Source organism: Leopardus geoffroyi, chromosome C3 (assembly GCF_018350155.1).
Source record: "Leopardus geoffroyi isolate Oge1 chromosome C3, O.geoffroyi_Oge1_pat1.0, whole genome shotgun sequence".
Lineage (NCBI taxonomy): Eukaryota > Metazoa > Chordata > Mammalia > Carnivora > Felidae > Leopardus > Leopardus geoffroyi.
The window spans coordinates 27116906-27136367 of NC_059338.1; the positions used below are offsets into that span (position 1 = coordinate 27116906).

At 40.7% G+C, this 19462-nt stretch overlaps 1 protein-coding gene across 1 annotated transcript in view; it reads right to left on the reverse strand.

Moving 5' to 3' along the window:
• Positions 1 to 19462, reverse strand: part of SNRPE (small nuclear ribonucleoprotein polypeptide E) — a 105560-nt gene that overhangs the window by 41865 nt on the left and 44233 nt on the right. Inside the window, exon 5 of the mRNA XM_045456350.1 lies at positions 18130 to 18201. Coding sequence (XP_045312306.1) covers positions 18131 to 18201 — 71 coding nt within the window. The 3' untranslated portion in view covers position 18130. The remainder of the gene's footprint in view (positions 1 to 18129; positions 18202 to 19462) is intronic.

A 19462-nucleotide genomic window follows, 5' to 3' on the forward strand; every position in this document is an offset into this window, starting at 1 on the left:
TCCTGGTTTTATCCAAGCCAGTTAAGTTGGGTTTCTGTCTCTTGTAACCAAGAGGCCCGTCTATTGAAACTCATTATGGGGGCACTTAGGCTGGCTCAGTCCATAGAGCATATGACTCTTTTTTTTTTTATAAAAAATATTTTTTTTTCAACGTTTATTTATTTTTGGGACAGAGAGAGACAGAGCATGAACGGGGGAGGGGCAGAGAGAGAGGGAGACACAGAATCGGAAACAGGCTCCAGGCTCTGAGCCATCAGCCCAGAGCCTGATGCGGGGCTCAAACTCACGGACCGTGAGATCGTGACCTGGCTGAAGTCAGACGCTTAACCGACTGCACCACCCAGGCGCCCCTGAGCATATGACTCTTGATCTCAGGGTCATGAGTTCAAGGCCCATGTTGGGCATGGAGCCTATTTGAAAATAAATAAAATAAAACTCATTATGCACTCCCATAAGGTATATATGAAGCGAGCCACGAAAAGGGCCCAGGAACTCCCAGCCTCTACCTTTTTATGTGTACAATTTGCCTGTGGCTCTATATCTCCTGAGCACCTAAATTCATAAATCCAACTGCCTAACTGGCAGGTTATCTCAAAGGCACCTCAAACTCATCATCATCTTTCCTCTCAAACCTCTGCTTTCAGGGCACTGCCTTCAGGGTTTTACACTTTCCTGTGTAAAATGATAACTCCTATGTAAAATACTCAAAATGGAGAGCTATGGAAGTCCCTCACCCACAGGCTCCACTGCCTTCCCTGGCAGAAGAGCTACCAGACACAGCACGAAGAGATAATCCTTACATATCTAGGAGCTTAAAACAAATGGGGGTAGAAACAGAGGTCATAGTTTTGTAGTGATATGTGTCAAGGACCATATTGACCTAATTTTACAGGGGATGACTTCAGTAGGGCCCAAACTTACTTAACAAATCAATGTTTGGGTCTCTGCCGCCACTCTGGTAAGAAAGTGTGATCCTGCCTGTCTCTCGCTTCTTCATCTTGTTCTTTCCTCATCAAAAATCTCACACAGGAATATCTGATTGGTGAGCCTACTTTCAGGCCTGTGCCTTAGCTACAAGAGTCACGGAGACAGACTGAAGCCAGCTCCTACACTTCAGTGAGGTGGGACTCATAGTGCCAGCAGAAAAAACAAAAACAAAAACAAAAAACCCCCAAAAAACAACCCACAAGGGAAGAGTGAACAAAAGATGCTAGAAACCTCAAAGCATGGTGTCCCCTCATCATGGCTTAACCCAGTCAGCTTGTGGCATTCCCCTGGCCATTGAGGTTGCTTTGCAATAGGCATCTGGCCCATTTCACACCAATGGGGAAATTTCCAACAGTTGTTATAAGAGATCTGCCATTTTATTTATTTATTTATTTATTTATTTTTAAAAATTTTTTTAACATTTATTTATTTTTGAGACAGAGAGAGACAGAGCATGAACGGGGGAGGGGCAGAGAGAGAGGGAGACACAGAATCGGAAGCAGGCTCCAGGCTCTGAGCCGTCAGCCCAGAGCCTGACGCGGGGCTCGAACTCACGGACCGCGAGATCGTGATCTGAGCTGAAGTCGGACGCTCAACCGACTGAGCCACCCCGGCGCCCCTGAGATCTGTCATTTTAAAGGTGTATTGGAAGCCAGCTGTTTTTCTGGACAATATAGTTTATGGGCGAGGCTTGGAATTAACTGCGCCAATGCTGACATTATGAGAAAAGCTATGTCCTCGATACAGCTAGCACAGAAGGATGCAGAGTGGAGATATGGGAAGACAGTGAGAAAATGAATTTCACCAACCCCAAAGACTGCACATTATACCTCTGGATCTTGTAATTATGTGAGCCAATAAATCACCTTTGTCATTTCAGCCTGTCTGAGGTTTTTCTTGTGTCTAAAAAGATGTATATCTGACAAAGGGCTAATACCCATAATATATGAACAACTCTCAAAACTCAACAATAAAATAGCTAATAACCCAATTAAGAAAATGGGCAAAAGAGGGGCTCCTGGATGGCTCAGTCGGTTGAGTGTCTGACTCTTGGTTTCGGCTCAGGTCATGATCTCATGGTTCGTGAGTTCTAGCCCCCACGCTGGGCTCTGTGCTGACAGTGCAGAGCCTGCTGGGATTCTTTCTCTCTCTCCATCTCTCTCTGCCCCTCCCCCACCTCTCTCTCTCCCTCCCTCTCTCTCTCTCTCTCTCTCTCAAAATAAATAAATAAACTTACAAAAAAAAGGAAATGGGCAAAAGATTTGAAGAGATACTTCACAAGGGAAAATATTCAGGTGACAAATAAGCATGAGAAAAGACCATCAACACCAGTTATCAGGAGCAAATTCAAACCACAATGAGAAATCACTACACATCCATTAGAATGGCTAAAATAGCAATCCCTATCAAAACAACACCAGCAGTCTTCACAGAGCTAGAACAAATAATCCTAAACTTTGTATGGAACCAGAAAAGACCCTGAATAGTCAAAGCAGTCTTGAAAAAGAAAACCAAAGCAGGAGGCATCACCGTCCCGGACTTCAAGCTGTATTACAAAGCTGTAATCATCAAGACAGTATGGTACTGCCACAAAAACAGACATTCAGATCAACGGTACAGAAGAGAGAACCCAGAAATGGACCCACAGACGTATGACCAACGAATCTTTGACAAAACAGGAAAGAATATCCAATGGAATGAAGACAGTCTCTTCAGCAAGTGGTGCTGGGAAAACTGGACAGCGACATGCAGAAAAATGAACTTGTACCACTTTCTTACACCATACACAAAAATAAACTCACAATGGATGAAACACCTAAACGTAAGACAAGAAGCCATCAAAATCCTAGATAAAGCAAGCAAAAACCTCTTTGATCTCGGCTGCAGCAACTTCTTACTCAACACATCTCCGGAGGCAAGGGAAACAAAAGCAAAAATGAACTACTGGGGCCTCATCAAAATAAAAACCTTCTGCACAGCAAAGGAAACAATCAGCAAAACTAAAAGCCAACCAACGGAATGGAAGAAGACATTTGCAAATGACATCAGATAAAGGGTTAGTAGCCAAAATCTATAAAGAATTTATCAAAGTCAACACCCAGAAAACAAATAATCCAGTGAAGAAATGGGAAAAAGACATGAATATACACTTCTCCAAAGACATCCAGATGGCCAACCAACACATGAACAAATGCCCAACATCACTCATCATCAAAGAAATACAAATCAAAACCACAATGAGATACCACCTCACACCTGTCAGAATGGCTAACATTATCAACTCAGACAACCACAGATGTTGGCAAAGATGTGGAGAAAGAGGATCTCTTTTGCACTGCTGGTGGGAATGCAAACTGGTGAAGCCACTCTGGAAAACAGTATGGAGGTTCCTCAAAAAATTAAAAATAGAACTACCCTATGACCGAGCAATTGCACTACTAGGATTTATCCAAGGGATACAGGTGTGCTGCTTCAAAGGAGCACATGCACCCCAATGTTTATAGCAGCTCTACTGACAATAGCCAAAGTATGGAAAGAGCTCAAATGTCCATCAACGGATGAATGGATAAAGAAGATGTGGTATATATATATATATATATATATATATATAATGGAGTATTACTCGGCAATCAAAAAGAATGAAATCTTGCCATGTGCAACTCTGTGGATGGAACTGGAGGGTATTATGCTACGCAAAATCAGTCAGTCAGAGAAAGACAAATATCATATGACTACACTCTTATGAGGAATTTAAGGTACTAAACAGATGAACACAAGGGAAGTGAAGCAAAAATTACCCAAGAACAGGGAGGGGGATGAAACATAAGAGACTCTTAAATACAGAGAACAAACAGAGGGTTGCTGGAGGGGTTGTGGGAGGGGGGATGGGCTAAATGGGTAAGAGCCATTAAGGAATATACTCCTGAAATCATTGTTGAACTATATGCTAACTAACTTGGACATAAATTAAAAAATAAATAAATTATATAAATAAGTAAATAAACATTAAAAAAAAGAATGGCTATAATAAAAAATCTGGCAATATTAAGTGTTGGCACAGATGCATAGCAAATGGAATTCTCACACAATGCCAGTGGGAATGCAAAATGGAGCAACCACTTTGGAAAACAATTTGACAGTTTTGTTTTGTTTTGTTTTCTTATTAAAGACTATATTTTTAGAGCAGGTTTAGGTTCACAGACAGCTTCTTTTAAAGTCGAACATACAGTTACCATATGATCCAGCAATCTCCCTTGTAGGTATTTATCTAAGAGAGATGGAAATCTATATTCACACAAAAACTTGTACATAAATGTTTTTGGTGGCTTTATTCATAAGAACAAAAAATGGAAACAGCCTGAATGTCCTTCAGTGGGTAGAAGGATAAACAAACTATGGTACCTCTGTGGAATGGAATACCATTCAGCAATAAACACTACAACACATGCAACAACATGGACGGATCTCAAGTGCATTGTGGTAAGTGAAAGAAGTCACATGTGAAAGGCTACATATGTATGATTCCACTTATATGACATTCTGGAAAAGACAAAGTTATAGAGATATAAGACAGATCGGTGGTTGTCAGGGCCTGGGAGAGGGTGGGGATAGAGGGCAGATGGACCACAAAAGGGCGGCAGGAAGGAATTTGTGGGAAGGGGCAGATGAAACTTCTATAATCTTAATGGTGGCGGTGTTTACATAACTACGCATGTGTCAAAACTCAGACATATATGCACTCACAAAAGTGAATTTTATTATATGTAAATTTTTTTAAAGTGAATAAAAACAAAGTTCTGTCTCTACAATCTTTTGGATGAAACAGTGTTTGAACCCTCCGGGAAATTTTAGAGCAATTGGTAAAATGAAAGTGACTGCTCTGAGAAACAGTCTAATATAAGGGGTACACCTCTAGATATATATCAAAAATAGACAAGTACAGGGACGTCTGGGTGGCTCAGTTGGTTGGGCATCCAACTTCAGCTCAGGTCATGATCTCACAGATGATGAGTTTGAACCCCCCATCGGGCTCTCTGCTGTCACAGAAGAGCCCGCTTGGGAATCCTGTCTCCCTCTCTCTCTGCTCCTCCCCTGCTTGTGCTCTCTCTCAAAAATAAATAAACATTAGGGGTGCCCGCGTGGCTCAGTCAGTCAAGCATCCGACTTCAGCTTAGGTCATGATCTCACCGCTAGTGAGTTTGAGCCCTGCATCGGCCTCTGTGCTGACAGCTCAGAGCTTGGAGCCTGCTTCGGATTCTGTGATTCCCTCTCTTTCTGCAACCTCCCCTGCTCATGCTCTGTCTCTCTCTGTCTCTCAAAAAATAAAAAAAAATGTCAAAAATATTTTTTTCTTAAATAAATATTTTTAAAAAAGACAAGTACAAATGCATGCAACTTCAAAAACTGATACATCTAGGTATTCGAATAAAAATAGCAAAGTAAAGTTAATGGGAGAAAGCTTCCTGGAAAGGCTAAGCAGAGTAATGTTATAAGGGTGAAATCATGCAAGGATCTGAAAGCATTTTGGAAAGCATTAAGACTTACAAAAGTGTACATTTCATAATTTTCTTTGCATCCCCTACAAGGCCTAGCATAACATTGTACATTATTGCTGGTGTTTCATAAATGATTTTTGTTTATTCTTGTTATTACATATGATCCATAAATAAAATAAATTGTTCAAAGGAGTGGAAAGGCATTCAAGTCAAAAGGGAGTGTCCAGAAGAAGTTTCTGTTAGTTCCAAAGCAAAGCAAGTCCTTGGGTCAGATCCTAAGGACTTTCCCCTTGTTATGGGCAAAGTTCAGGGGGGTTCACCTTGTAAAGTCTTAATCCAGGACAACTGAGGTCCTGCTTTTGTCTCCAGCATGGTTTGCAGTTTGAATAACTGGTATCAATCTTACGCTCCCTGTTCTACACAAAGATGTAGGTTCGCCAGCTATAAAAACACAGTCTCCCAGCTGCTCACGGTGGGCAAACTTCCTGCAGCAGCCCCCTCTACTTGCCTTCCTCTCCTGCTTGACGTGCTGTGCTCAGGGCTCTGCAGAAACCGGTGTTGATGGTATCTGTTTTCCCAGATCTGCAAGGGCCCTCTTGCAGCTGCAGATCAGTGACATGACAATTAACCTTCAAAGTAGCCTGATCCCAGGTATGGGGCGCACGGCAACAACCACCTCCGGAAAGTTAGCATCTTACAAGCCCACTAGTACCCCACAAATCCGGTACTGCTCTGATTTGCCAAAGTGGAAGAAAACTGCTTACCTAACTGTTGTTACTCATCCTGCCAGGGCCGTGAAAGCCGTTGACCTCTCCCCGTCAAGAGGGTCCCTTTCGCACAAGCCACAGTCTAGAGAGTGTAAAGAATTAATTTCATTCAAACATCCTATTCCCTCTCTTTAGCACACCTCCTACGGAACATTCCTCCTGGACACCAAACTCTGAACTGTTTTTTTGTCAAGTTCTCCTTCATTCTCAACTCTACCATCTGCTGGTTTTTCATGAAAACATCTTAGTCCTATGTCACTGTTGTTTTGGTTTTAGTTTTCTGGTACTGCAGGTTGGATCTTCTCAAGTACACCTATCTCAAGTTTTAATGTCACAAAAGACAGACACTGGCTCTGATCTCATACCGTGGAACCTAGGAACGCGCGATTTTTTTTTGTTAAGTTTATTATTATTATTTTTTAGTAACCTCTACACCCAGTGTGGGGTTGGAACTCATGACCCCGAGATCAAGAGCTGCATGCTCTTCCGACTGAGCCAGCCAGGGGCTCTAGCACGTGATGTTTATTTTTATTTATTTATTTATTGTTTTAACGTTCTTTTTTTCAGTTTGTTTGTTTGTTTGTTTGGAGAGAGAGTGAGCAGGGGAGGGGCAGAGAGAATGGGAGAGAGAGAGAATCCCAAGTAGGCTCTGCACTGCCAGCACACAGCCTGATGTGGGGCTCAAACCCACAAAGTGGGAGATCAGGACCTGAGCCGAAACCCTCAGTCGGACGCTTCACTGACTGAGCCACCCAGGGGCTCCCTAACACATTATTTTAAAAATAAAAAACATATTACACAGATGATCTAATGCAAAGATCTAATTAAGATCTAATGCAAAACGTTCTCACCTCTGGGCTCTTCCTCTAGCTCCTCTAAAAAGGGATTCCGTGAGTCACCAAGTTTAGGGATTGAAAGGCATCCATTCCCTTCCAAAAGGTTTTCTGGGTATGTTTTTAAAATGCAACAAGTGTGGGGTGCCTGGGTGGCTCTGCTGGTTGGGTGTCCGGCTTCGGCTCGGGTCATGATCTCACGGTTCGTGAGTTCGAACTCCGCGTCGAGCTCGGTGCTGACAGCTCGGAGCCTGGAGCCTGCTTCGGATTCTGTGTCTCTCCCCTGTCTGCCACTCCCCTGCTCGTGCTCTGCCTCTCAATAACAAATAAACGTTAAAAAAAAAAAAAAAAAAAAAAAAAACTTAAAAAAAATGCAATAAGGGAAAAGACCTGCCTTCATCTCTTTTCCCTATTTCACATGCTCAGAAGCACAAGGGTTCCAAACCAATGATTTACAAATAAGAAGTCATTTCACAAATATTTATAATATACATACATATATTATGTATATATAATATATATTTTTAAAGTTTATTTATTTATTTTGAGAGAGAAACTGTGAGCTTGAGCAGGAGAGGAGTGGAAAGAGGGAGAGAGAAAGAATCCCAAGTCGACTCCACATCGTCAGTGTGCAGCCCTATGTGAGGCTCAAACTCATGAACCATGAGATCGTGACCTGAGCTGAAATCAAGACTGAGCCACCCAGGCACCCCTATTATATATTTTAACTTAAAAATGTTTTTCATGTTCAATACCAAAATGCAGACCCTGCACCCTGCAACCTTATCCACTGCCCCCCCCATACACTCAGCATGTTCTCATCTTCCCCTACTCTTCTCGTGGTGAACACACAATGCCTAAGTCCCCTTAACTCTTCCTTTGCCCCCAGCTCTAACACAGCTCAGATGCCCTGTTAGTTTCATCTTTCCAGTTGTGGCCAGATCTGGGAGACTATTTCTCAAAGGTAGGAAGTACCCTGGAAGTTTGGAAAATTTTCCCTACCCGACCCACAGAAGAGAAGTTTGGAAAAGCCTTCAAAGCCACTCGTGGGCTGTTAAGTTCATGCATCTTCAACAAAAGCAGCCACCCAGAGGACTGTCTCCCAGTGGAACTCAATCACAAACCACAGAATGGCTCCTATGCCAGGAGGGACCAAGGCTGGTGAAGTGGAATCGTCCAGCCAAACAGCTTTTCCCCAGGGTTGTGGGAGAAAGTCTCTGAGGAGGCGGCTCTGGAACCAAATAGGGGAAGATGGAAAGCAGCACCTGGGTTAGCCAGATGCAGAGAGAACAAGTAAGCCATCCCTGAGTGGAGCCTGGAGACACTCCTCGCAACTGCGGGATGCATAAATTAACACCTGAACCGGCCATCAGTTCACACTAACAAGACAAATCAAGGCAGTAAGGTAAGCCAGAGCTCAGGTGATGTGTTTAAAGTGATAGGGACAGGAACGGCCGGGAACCTGGTTCTATCACTATTGTTTTAACATTCTTGGGGCAAGGCGCGGTGAACGTCTCTGGGCCTTTAAATCTTCCAGATGGCAGAAATTTCTCAGGCATATAGATGCAGGACCTAAGTGTTCTAGCTTTAAAATTCTTGGTCCCATGTGCCTGTGAGAAGTAAGTTATTCTAACATCATAGGACGCTTTGCCAGTCAGCTAGGTTTTATATATATATTCTCTTATTTAATCCTCATAATAACACTGTGAGATGGCTGGGTTTTTTTTCCATTTTAGAGGAGACTACGGCTTACAGAAAGTAAAGCTTATAGAGAAGTAGTTAACCCCATGCAGGTCTTTAAACACTCCATCTGTTATTCTCTGCATTGCCCAGTGGTTTTCAAACTTTGTTTTTCAAGGCCTTTAACAATTCCATGGATTGTTTGTGGGTTTTTTTTAAGTTTATTTATTTTGAGAGAGAGAGAGAGGGAGAGTGCGTGTGTGTGTGCGTGTGTGTGTGCGCACACGTGTGCATGTGGGGGGCGGGGGCCAGAGGCAGAGACAGAGGGAGAGAGAGAATCCCAAGCAGGCATCGCACTGTCAGCACAGAGCCTGCTGCGGGGCTCAATCCTACGAACCACAAGATCGTGTGACCCGAGCTGAAATCAAGAGTTGGATGCTTAACCAACTGAGCCACTTAGGCACCCCTATTTGTGGGGTTTTATGGACATTCTTATAGCAAGTCAAAAAACTTTAGACCACTGCTCAGTAATGCCTGACTTTGGTATCACCCTTTGATTTGAAATACATTTGGTTCCCTCGGTAATCCTCAGAAGGTTAGGCCTTACTTTCCCCTGATGCTGCAATGATTAAAACAGATAAGTAGTTCACAGATAGGGTCTGGGTGCCTTGAAAGAAAGCCTCACTTCTGTAAGAATCCCAGCCTTGCAGGGCTGGGGTGAGAGAAGTGGGCAGAGCCAAAGGAAGTCTGTTACTGATGCTCTGTGCCATTGAGTGATAATGCAACGTTCATCTTCCTGTTGAATACTTTGAAGTGCTTTCCCAGTTATGAATGAAATTCTCTCAGATTGTTTGTTTAAAATTCCCTTAAACAATGAGCTTTTAAATGAGTTACAGTGGCTTTCTGTATCAGCAGTCCAACACATTTCCACAGTGACCCCTCCGACAGACTGTCATGTATATTCCTTGATTTTGTGGTTCCCCCCCCATCTGAACTGTCTTCTTGTCTTTGAGGAATCCCCTACCGTTTGAACTTGAGTAAAAAGCAGGGCTAGTATCCCACTTTAAAAGTAGAAGGAGGGGGGAAAAAAGTAGAAGGAGCATATACTTCCTTTCCCAGCACCTCTTGTAGTTAGGGAGCAGGCATGTGATCTGAACTTGGTCAATCGGTTGTGCCCACCTGGAATGTTGGCTCAGGCAATAGTAATGCAGAGAATGAAGCAAGGAAGCAGAATTTATTCTAGCAACAGCAATATCTAGGCCAGGGGTAGCATGCAGTGTCCAGTGCTGGCAGTGACAAAGGCTTCATCAGACTGGCTCTGGGGTAGGATTTTGACAGTGGTTATGGCTCTCTTCCTCCTCTTCATTTATGCCCATTTTTAGAGCTTGAGTTACCAGGAGGGCCCATGAATATCCAACTCCTTCTGGTTGTTCAGGCCCAAACTCTGGAGACTCTCTGAGTCTTTTTTGTAACCCTATGTCTAATCCATGAGGAAATTCTGAAAGTGGCCTTCTCCTCCACTGGTACTCACTGGTGGTACTCACCATGACCCCTCACTAGAGTACTGCAATAGCCTCTTTTTTGTTTTAAGTTTATTTCTTTTGAGAGAGAGAGAGAGAGAGAGAGAGAGGGAGAAAGCATGCGTGAGGGAGGGGCAGAGAGGGAGAGAGACAGAGAGTCCTGCTCAGCTTGAACCCATGAACCATGAGATCATGACCTGCCCCAAAACCAAGAGTCGGACCCCCAACTGACTGAGCCACCCAGGGGCCCCACTGCAAGAGCCTCTTAACTTATCTCCCTAGTTTCACCTTTGTTCCCATGCAGTCCTTCATGTCTTTACACAGTAGTCAGTGGTTTTTTGTTTTTGTTTTTTTAAATAATTTTTGTCGTATATTTCATTATCAATGATTGTGGAGATAATTCTTTTTTAAAAAGGTTTATTTATTTTAGACAGAGAGAGTGTGAGGAAGGGAGGAGTAGAGAGACAGGGGGTCAGAGGATCCTAAGCAGGCTCTGTGCTGACAGCAGTGAGCCCAATGTGGGGCTCGAACTCACAAACCATGAGATCATGACCTTAGGCAAAGTCAGATGCTCAACCAACTGAGCCACCCAGGTGCCCTGATAATTTTATTTATTTATTTATTTTGAGACACACAGAGAGAGAACCAGCGGGGGAGGGGCAGAGAGAGAGAGTGGGACAGAGGATCCCAAGCAGTCTCCGTGCTGACAGCAGAGAGCCCGATGTGGGGCTTGAACTCACAAACCAAGAGATTATGCCTTGAGCCAAAGTCAGACGCTTAACTGACTGAGCCACCCAGGTGCCAGTGCTCTTTAAAAACTGTAAGTCAGATCCTGTCACTTCTGCTCAGAACCATCCCAGAGATTCTCATCTTACTCAGAATCCAAAATACTTATGAAGGTCTATAGGATTGGCCCCTTGCTTGCTGCCTTTCTAACCTCATTTCCTATCACTTCCTCACTTGTTCTCCTCTGGCCACACTAGCCTCCCTGCTATTCTTCTAGATGCTGAGCACACTCTTGGAACACTCTTCCCCAAGACGCCCATCTGACTTGCTTCGTCACTCCAGTCAGGCCTCCACAAATGTTACTTTATTAAACGGGCTGCCTTAACCCCATCCTGTCTAAGCACTCCTTTCCTCTTCATTTCTCTTCTCTAACATCTGACTCAGTTCTCTTTATTTTTCTTCTTTAGCATCCAAAATACAATATATTTGTGAGTTTGTTTATTGTCTATCTCCCCTACTACAGGGAATTTGTTTATTTGCTGCTGTATCCCCAAGGCCTAGAAGACTGTCCAGCACAGAGTAAGCACTCAATAAATATACATTAAGTAGACTTGTTGATCAAATAAATCAGGCATAGTTGACTTCTATTTCTTACAATGTAAACTCCTAAGAGCCTATTCTGATAGACACAGTGTAGGCCCCAGTACATTGGGGATCAAATTTGTCTCTCCTTTAGTGACTTTGAGCAAAGTCACTTAACACCCGGGGACTTAATTTCTATGTTGCCCCTCTTTGCTCTAAGATAATTTTACAATTTTTTGAAAAAGTCAAACTTCAGGGGCACCTGGGTGGCTCAGGTGGTTGAGCATCTGACTCTTGTTCGAGTCAGGTCATGATATCGCGGTTTGTGAGATCAAGCCCCACGTCCGGCTCTGGACTGACAGTGCAGAGCCTGCTTGGGATTCTCTCTCTCCCTCTCTCTCTGCCCCTCCTCGGTTCATGCTCTCTCTCTCTTTCTCAAAATGAATAAATAAACTTTAAAAAAAATAAAAATAATCCTAAAAACTAGTAAATTGAAAAAAAAGTGCCAAATTTCAAAGCAAAAATAGAATAGGTATTTTTCCAAACTACATCATTCTTTAGCTTTTACAATTAGCATTTATATCGTCTTCAAAATGAGCCATCTCTCCCCAAAGTTTTATTATACTCAGATAATTCTTATGTGGCCAATGCTATTTATCACCACTGCCACCAATATTGTTCCCATAATCATCATGAAATAAAAGCAGCAGGCTAAAAGAGAATTTCAGAGGAGGGGAAAGCTCACCATGAATCATGTTGAGAAGTGAATTGGGCTGGAGCTAGATTTGAATGAAGGATGGATTTAGGTGAGCAGGGGGGGAAAGGTGGTCTGCAGTCACTTTATACAGGTAAGAGCAGAGTGCTACAGGCACATGATGAGGAGGTGGAATAATCAAGAGTAAGAAAGTCCAGTCTAGCAGGGATACCCACAAGCTATGCACTGGCTTCTCTTGATTTCTAAGAAAAGATTTAGACACCACAGCTTAAAGTTTTGTCTTAGGACTTGCTCCAAATTGTCCTCATGGCTTCATCTACGACCCATCCTGCTTCCTCCATTTGCTTGTGTCCAAAGACTGCAATAAACATTTTTTTTAAAAAGCTCCTTTGCTTATTCACTAACTCCTACAAAATTGCAGGCCTTTTTCTCATGAATTGGTACCAAACCAAATTTTTCCCTTCCTGTACTAACTATATATTTTAATGTATATACTGGACTTTCTGATTATTCCTGTAAATTTTTGTCTTTTAGCCTATTAATTAGAATTTGAAATCCTAACTCTCCAAACCAATATAGTAGGTTATAGGTACTACAGTTTATGTCACCTGAAAATTTCAAAATTATTTCTCATGGGTCTTTATCCAAGTTGTTGAATAAAATGTTGAGTGAGATAAGGCCTGGGACTTCAGTGATCTCTCTCCAAGTTGAAATTGATCTTATCAGTACTTGGATTTAACTTTTGAAATCCACAATAAAGAAATTCACTCGACTGTTTTGCAGGGAAGAGGTTGTAGTTTACTAAATAGAGCAATGGACTGAGATTCCTATGAACATGATTCTGAAACAGACTTTGCCACTGACAAGTCAACGAACTTCTCTTGAACTTATTTGGAAAATGAGAGGGCTCCATTTCCAAAATTCAAGGATTCTGTCATCCAGTTCATATTTCTCCATGAAAAGAGACAACATTGTACCACCTTTTTAGGTGCCCATTTTCTTCTCAAAGACAGGGCAATAATATTTCTCTTTGGCCTAATTAATAGTATTTCAGCAAAGGTGAGTCTCATAAGATGCTCAAGTCTAATTTCAATTAGTCTAATTTCAAGTAGTCTAATTTCAATTCATTCCACAAACGTTTGCTGAATGCATACTGTGTCAGGATTATACTAAGGGGCTTCTAAAATAAATCACCAACAACAGAAAACAAAGTTAGTTAGAAATAGATCCTGCATTCCCAGATTTTGGATTTGTGCAACACTATGGAAGTATGTCTCAGACTCCTTTCCACTGACACCAACCATTGCAGTCTCCATAGCATCAATGTTTATGCATTTCATTGAAGACTAGTGTCTTGTCCCTGAATTCTCTGATATTCTCTCATTCCCTCAGAGGCCATATACAACTCCCATTTTCTTCATTCTATTTTTCCAGTGTCTGCTCTAGGACCTTTAGGAAAATGTGCATTGTATCAATTAGGATTTGATCAAGGAAGCAGACCACTATGAGTAAAATAGAGTAAAGGATTTATTATGGGGATCGGGTCTTTTGCAATCATGGGAGCTAGTTAAGCAGTCTGTGTAAGTCTGTTGCTTCTACATCTGGCGTTGGCCCTGAAGTCAGCAAGGCCAGCAGCTGCAAAAGGAAGATAGATACAATGTGGGAGAGACAGAGGACAAAGTGGGACCCATGAGGACAAATGAACTGTGTGTGTCTCTTTCTCACTTCTTCTACTCTAAATGCTATAGGGGATCCCTATGGTAGGTTGGTGTTCCTCAGCATAGAGGACATGAACATGGCCCAGAATTTGGAGAGGATGAAGGAGGAGATCCAGTGGATATGGCTCCTGCCCCAAACCAACAAACTGAACCAGCAGACAACTGACAACATGTAACCTACGTAACTGCACCTGCCCTACACTGACCTTTAGAGCACAAAATTGACTACTACTTTACTCTTACCTTCAAAATCTCATGCAAATCTCTCTTGTGACAATTCTAACTAGGAAGCGTACAGGGAAGGATATGAGGAGGAATATAGTTCTACCTTAGCTACCATCGACACAGTACAAAGCTGTCATCAGAATCAATACACAACTGGACAGTCCTTCCAAACATTTCCTCCCTTACTCTTCAGAGCCTTTTAAAGATTCATTCCTGTGTTCTCTGCTACTGTACTTGTTTCTATTATCAGGCTAGGAAAACAAAAACAAAAAACTACAGGAAAAAATTATTATTTAAAACCCTAACATAAAATTCTAAAACTTTATATTAAGACATAAAATAAAACTAACTAAATAAAAATATACTATGTTCAACATTAAAAAGTTAGTAAGAGAGGTGCCTGGGTAGCTGAGTTGGTTAAGCATCCTGCTTCAGCTCAGGTCATGATCTCACAGTTTGTGGATTCAAGTCTCACGCTGGCCTCTGTGCTGACAATTCAGAGTCTAGAGCCTGCTTCAGATTCTGTGTCTCTCTCTCTGTCTCTCCCCGCTCATGCTCTGTCTCTCCTAAAAAATAAATAAACATTAAAAATAATTTTTTAAAAAAGTTAATAAGATAGGCAGTCAGGCCCCAATTAATCTCAAAATTCAATCAAATTCCATGCACAATCCCAGTAGACTTATTTTGTAGAACCTATACTTCGCATGAAAGATGAAAGGGCCAGGCACCTGGCTAGCTCAGTCCCTGGAACGTGCGACTCTTGATCTCAGGGTTGTGAATTAGAGCCCCATATTGAGCGTAGAGATTACTTAAAAATAAAATATTAAAAAAAAAAAGATTAAAGGGCCAACAATAGCCAGGATAGTTATTAAAAAAACAAGGTAAGACTTACTCTACCAGGACCAATAATAGGTGGCTGCCAGAGGAGGGGGTGGAGGAATGGGCAAAATGAGTGAAGGGGTCAAGTGGTAAAAAATTCCACCTATATAATAAATGTCAGGGGGATGTAAAAAAAAAAAAAAAAAAAAAAAAAAAAAAAAGACCTATAATAAAGACATAATATTGAACACCAGGGTAATAGTATAGGGATTGTCAAGGCTGCCAGTGAACCAGAATAGAGAGCTAAGTGCAGATAAATACAAATATGATCAAGGTGACATTGCAAATTTTGTAGGAAAAAAAAGGATTATTGAAAAAATAATATTAGAATAATTAGTAATTCATAATTTAAAAAATTATGAGATCCCTATTTTATATCATGTACAAAAAAGAAAACTCTAGGGGTACCTGGGTGGCTCAGGTGGTTAACTGTTCAACTTTGGCTCAGGTCATGATGTCATGGTTTGTGGATTCGAGCCCTGCATCAGGCTCCCTGCTGTCAGCACAGAGCCTGCTTCAGGTTCTCTGTCCTTTTCTCTCTCTGCTTCTCCCCAGCTTGTGCTCTCTCTCTCTCAAAAATATATAAACATTAACAACAACAACAACAAAAAAGTAAAAATCTAGACAAAGACCTAAATGCAAAAAACAAAATTGAAACATTTTTAGGAGAATATTGGAGAATTTTTTTTATGACGTTGGATATAAACGTTAAGGAAAAAACTGGTAGATCATGCAACTCTTGATCTTGGGGTCATGAGTTCAAGTCCCATGGTGGGCCTAGAGCTCACTTAAAAAAAAAAAAAGGATAGTATTATAACTTAAAACTTTTGTAAAACAAGAGACCATAGATAAAGTGAAAAACAAGCCACAGGCTAAGAGAATATGACTGCAATAAATATTACCTACAAGGAGTTAATATTTAGAATATATTAAAAAAATGTGACACCACAATAAGAAAGTAGAAAACAACTTAATAGAAAAATGGGCAAAAGATATGAACAAGCAATTTGCAGAAGAGAAAACTCAAATAGCCAATAAACAAAAGAAACTCAATTTCTCTACTAATAAGAGAAATGCAAATTAAAATAGATTGTTTACTCATATTCATCAGACCAAAAAACATTTTGAAGTCTACAAAAACCAGTATAGGTGAGAATGTGAAGAACCAGGAACTTACACACTGCTAGTGAAAGGTAAATTGGTACAACTGTTTTGGAAAATGATTTGGCAATAACTAGTAAAGTTTAAGATGCACATAACACATGACCCAACAACTCTAGTTGAGTAGAAATAGTCTAGTCTAGGGGTGCATGGGTAGCTCAGTCATTTGAGCCTCTGACTCTTAATTTTGGCTCAGGTTATGATCTTACAGTTCATGAGATTGAGCCGTGTGCCACGCTCAATGTTGACAGGGCAGAGCCTTCTTGGGATTCCTCCCTCCTTCTCCCTCTGCCCCTGCCACTTGCTCTGTTTCTCTCTCTCTCTCAAAATAAATAAACAAACATTATTCTCTCAAATAAATAAACATTAAAAAGACACTCTAGTCTAGAGAACTCTTACATGTGTGTACAAGGAGAACTATACAAGAATATTCATTACAGCACTAATGTAACACTGAAAATTGGCAACAATCTAAATGTCCATCAATAGGTAGCTAGAAAATAGAAACTGAGGCATATTTGATATTTGATCCTATAAAAATATTTGATGGTTAAAATGACTCTACTAGAATTACATATACTACCATGGATAAATATAAAAAATAATCTTGAAAGGGAAAGGCAATTTGCAGAATAATATAATATTCTATAATATATATTATAATAATAATATAAAGTTTAAAAACAGGCAAAATACTAGCATATATTATATTATACAGTAAATATAAAAAACACACAAAAATGATATACATTAACATAATGAACACCACTGGGAAGAAAGAGAAAGAGATTTTATCATAAAGGGTACAAAGTGGATTCAACTATATATATAATGTTCAACTTCTCAAATAAAAATTCTGAGGAGTGCCTGGGTGGCTCAGTTGGTTGGGCATCCGGCCCTTGATTTTGGCTCAGGTTATGATCCCAGGTTTGTGGGATAGAGCCCTGTGTTGGGCTCTGCACGCTGAGTGTGGAGCCTGCATGAGGTTCTCTCTCTTTCTCTCTCTCTCCATCTCCCTCGGGCCCTCTCCCCAGCTTGTGCTCGCTCCCTCTCTAAAAGAAAAAAAAAAATCTGAAGCAACAAATGTTAAGAAGTGACAAGCTGGGTTATGGATATATTGTGTGTGTGTTTTTTTTTTAAAGATTTTATTTTTAAGTACTCTCTACATCCAATGTGGGGTTCAAACTTACTACCCTGAGATCAAGAGTCTCATGCTCTCCTGACTGAGCTAGCCAGGTGCCCCTGTTTCCTTCACTTCTAAGTTCCTGCCCTTCCATTCCCACTGCCAATGCCTGATCCTCAGACTATTTTTGGCTAAAAGCCCTGAATTTTCTTGACTTTCTCATAAACTTTTAGATTTTTCTTGGCATTCCTAAAAGGTAAGGACAGTTTTCTTTCCCACACTTTGTAGATGGAGAGATTAAAGCCCATAAAAATGAAGGGACTTTAGCCAAAGTTACACAGGGTATTTAGGAAAATAGCTAGGATTGAAATAGAATTTTTCTGATTCTTCTTCTTACTCTTTTTTTTTTTTTTAGTTTATTTGTTTCTGAGACACACACACACACACACACAGAGAAAGAGAGAGAGAGAGAGAGAGAGAGAGAGAGAGAGAGAGAATCCCAAGCAGGCTCAACTCACGTGGGGCTCAAACTCACAAACCATGAAATCATGACCTGAGCTGAAATCAAGAGTCAGATGCTTAACCGACTGAGCCACCCGGGTGCCCCTAGAATTCTCCTGATTCTTGACCTTCTATTACAAACACTCTGTCATAATATTAAAAACAAAAACAAAACCAAAAACAAGTAAACTAACAAGATCAATTAAAAGTACATACCTCAGGACTTCCTGAAAGATGGCAAAGAGTAACTGTGCCCCAGACTCCAAGCTTTCCCTGCTCTCCAAATTTCTAAAAAACGAATCACTGAAATAAGGAAAAACATCAGTATCAACAGTAAGATTTAAGGAATTAAACTCAAGGCAGCGGAAATACATAGAAAAGTAATACAGGGCCTGTAGAAATAACAATACTATATTAGCTCGCAGTTAACCCAATCAATGAAATGGATAAACCATAAGAAACCACAAAAATACATTCGGGAGGAGGTGAAAGCTAATCCCTAAAGAAGATAAATGCAAGGGAACGTCTAGTCTAGAGGATCCTTGTATGTATTTGCTATGCAACACCTTGTCAGGATTATCACACTACCAAGTGAGATCATTCTGTAAAACACTAAAAAACAAAATGGACTCAGCAGGGTAAAGTAGCAACAGTGAAATGCAAAGTAATTTAGAGAAATGTATTAGGAAAGAAAAAATATAAATATATTTTAAAAGAACATGAAAGAGGAAAGGCAGAACCAACCTTTGAAAGATAGAAATCTCAAAGAATGCAGAAAAACGGGCACATATGTAATCAATAAAAGTATAAAAGAATATTTTTTCACCCAAATAAAGAACTGAGACTGGACACAAAGAGAGCTCAGAGAGGAAATGAAAATTAACTAGCAGAGTCCAAGATCATGGCTTATGGGAAAAGAAACTAAATTTTAACTGTAAAAAAAATAATTCTAAGCCTTCCAACCTGAAAAAAAAGCAGGCTCTATTCAAGTTAGAGCAGCTTTATATTTTGCCATTAAAACGAAACCAAAGGAATCACTGAAAAAACATACTTAATTCAAACATAAGTTTCATTAGTAAACAAATGGGCCAGGAAACCAACATTAGTTTGGCAAAATAGGAGACATATGGAGGCATATATCTTTTCATATTTGATATCTTCAAGAACACCAAGGCCTCTGGAAGCTACTGTTTGAAAAAAAGTGATTTTGAAGAAAAGTGGTATGTTACATGCCAACTTGGCTAGGATAACCCCCAGTTATTCACTCAAATACTACATTAGGTATTACTGTGAAGGTATTTTGTAGATGTGTCTATAGTTCATAATCAGTTAACTTTAAGTAAAAGAGATTACTTAGATTATCTGGCTGGGCCTGATTCCATCAGTTGAAATCTCTTCAGAGCAAAGCTTGGAAGAAATTCCACCTGTGAATTAAAGCCTTGGCTTGCTAGAGAGTTCCAGCGTGGCTTCTCTGATGACCTACCTTATGGATTTCAGACTTTTCTAGCCAGCCCTCACAACTGCAAAAGCCAATTCCTTGTAATAAATC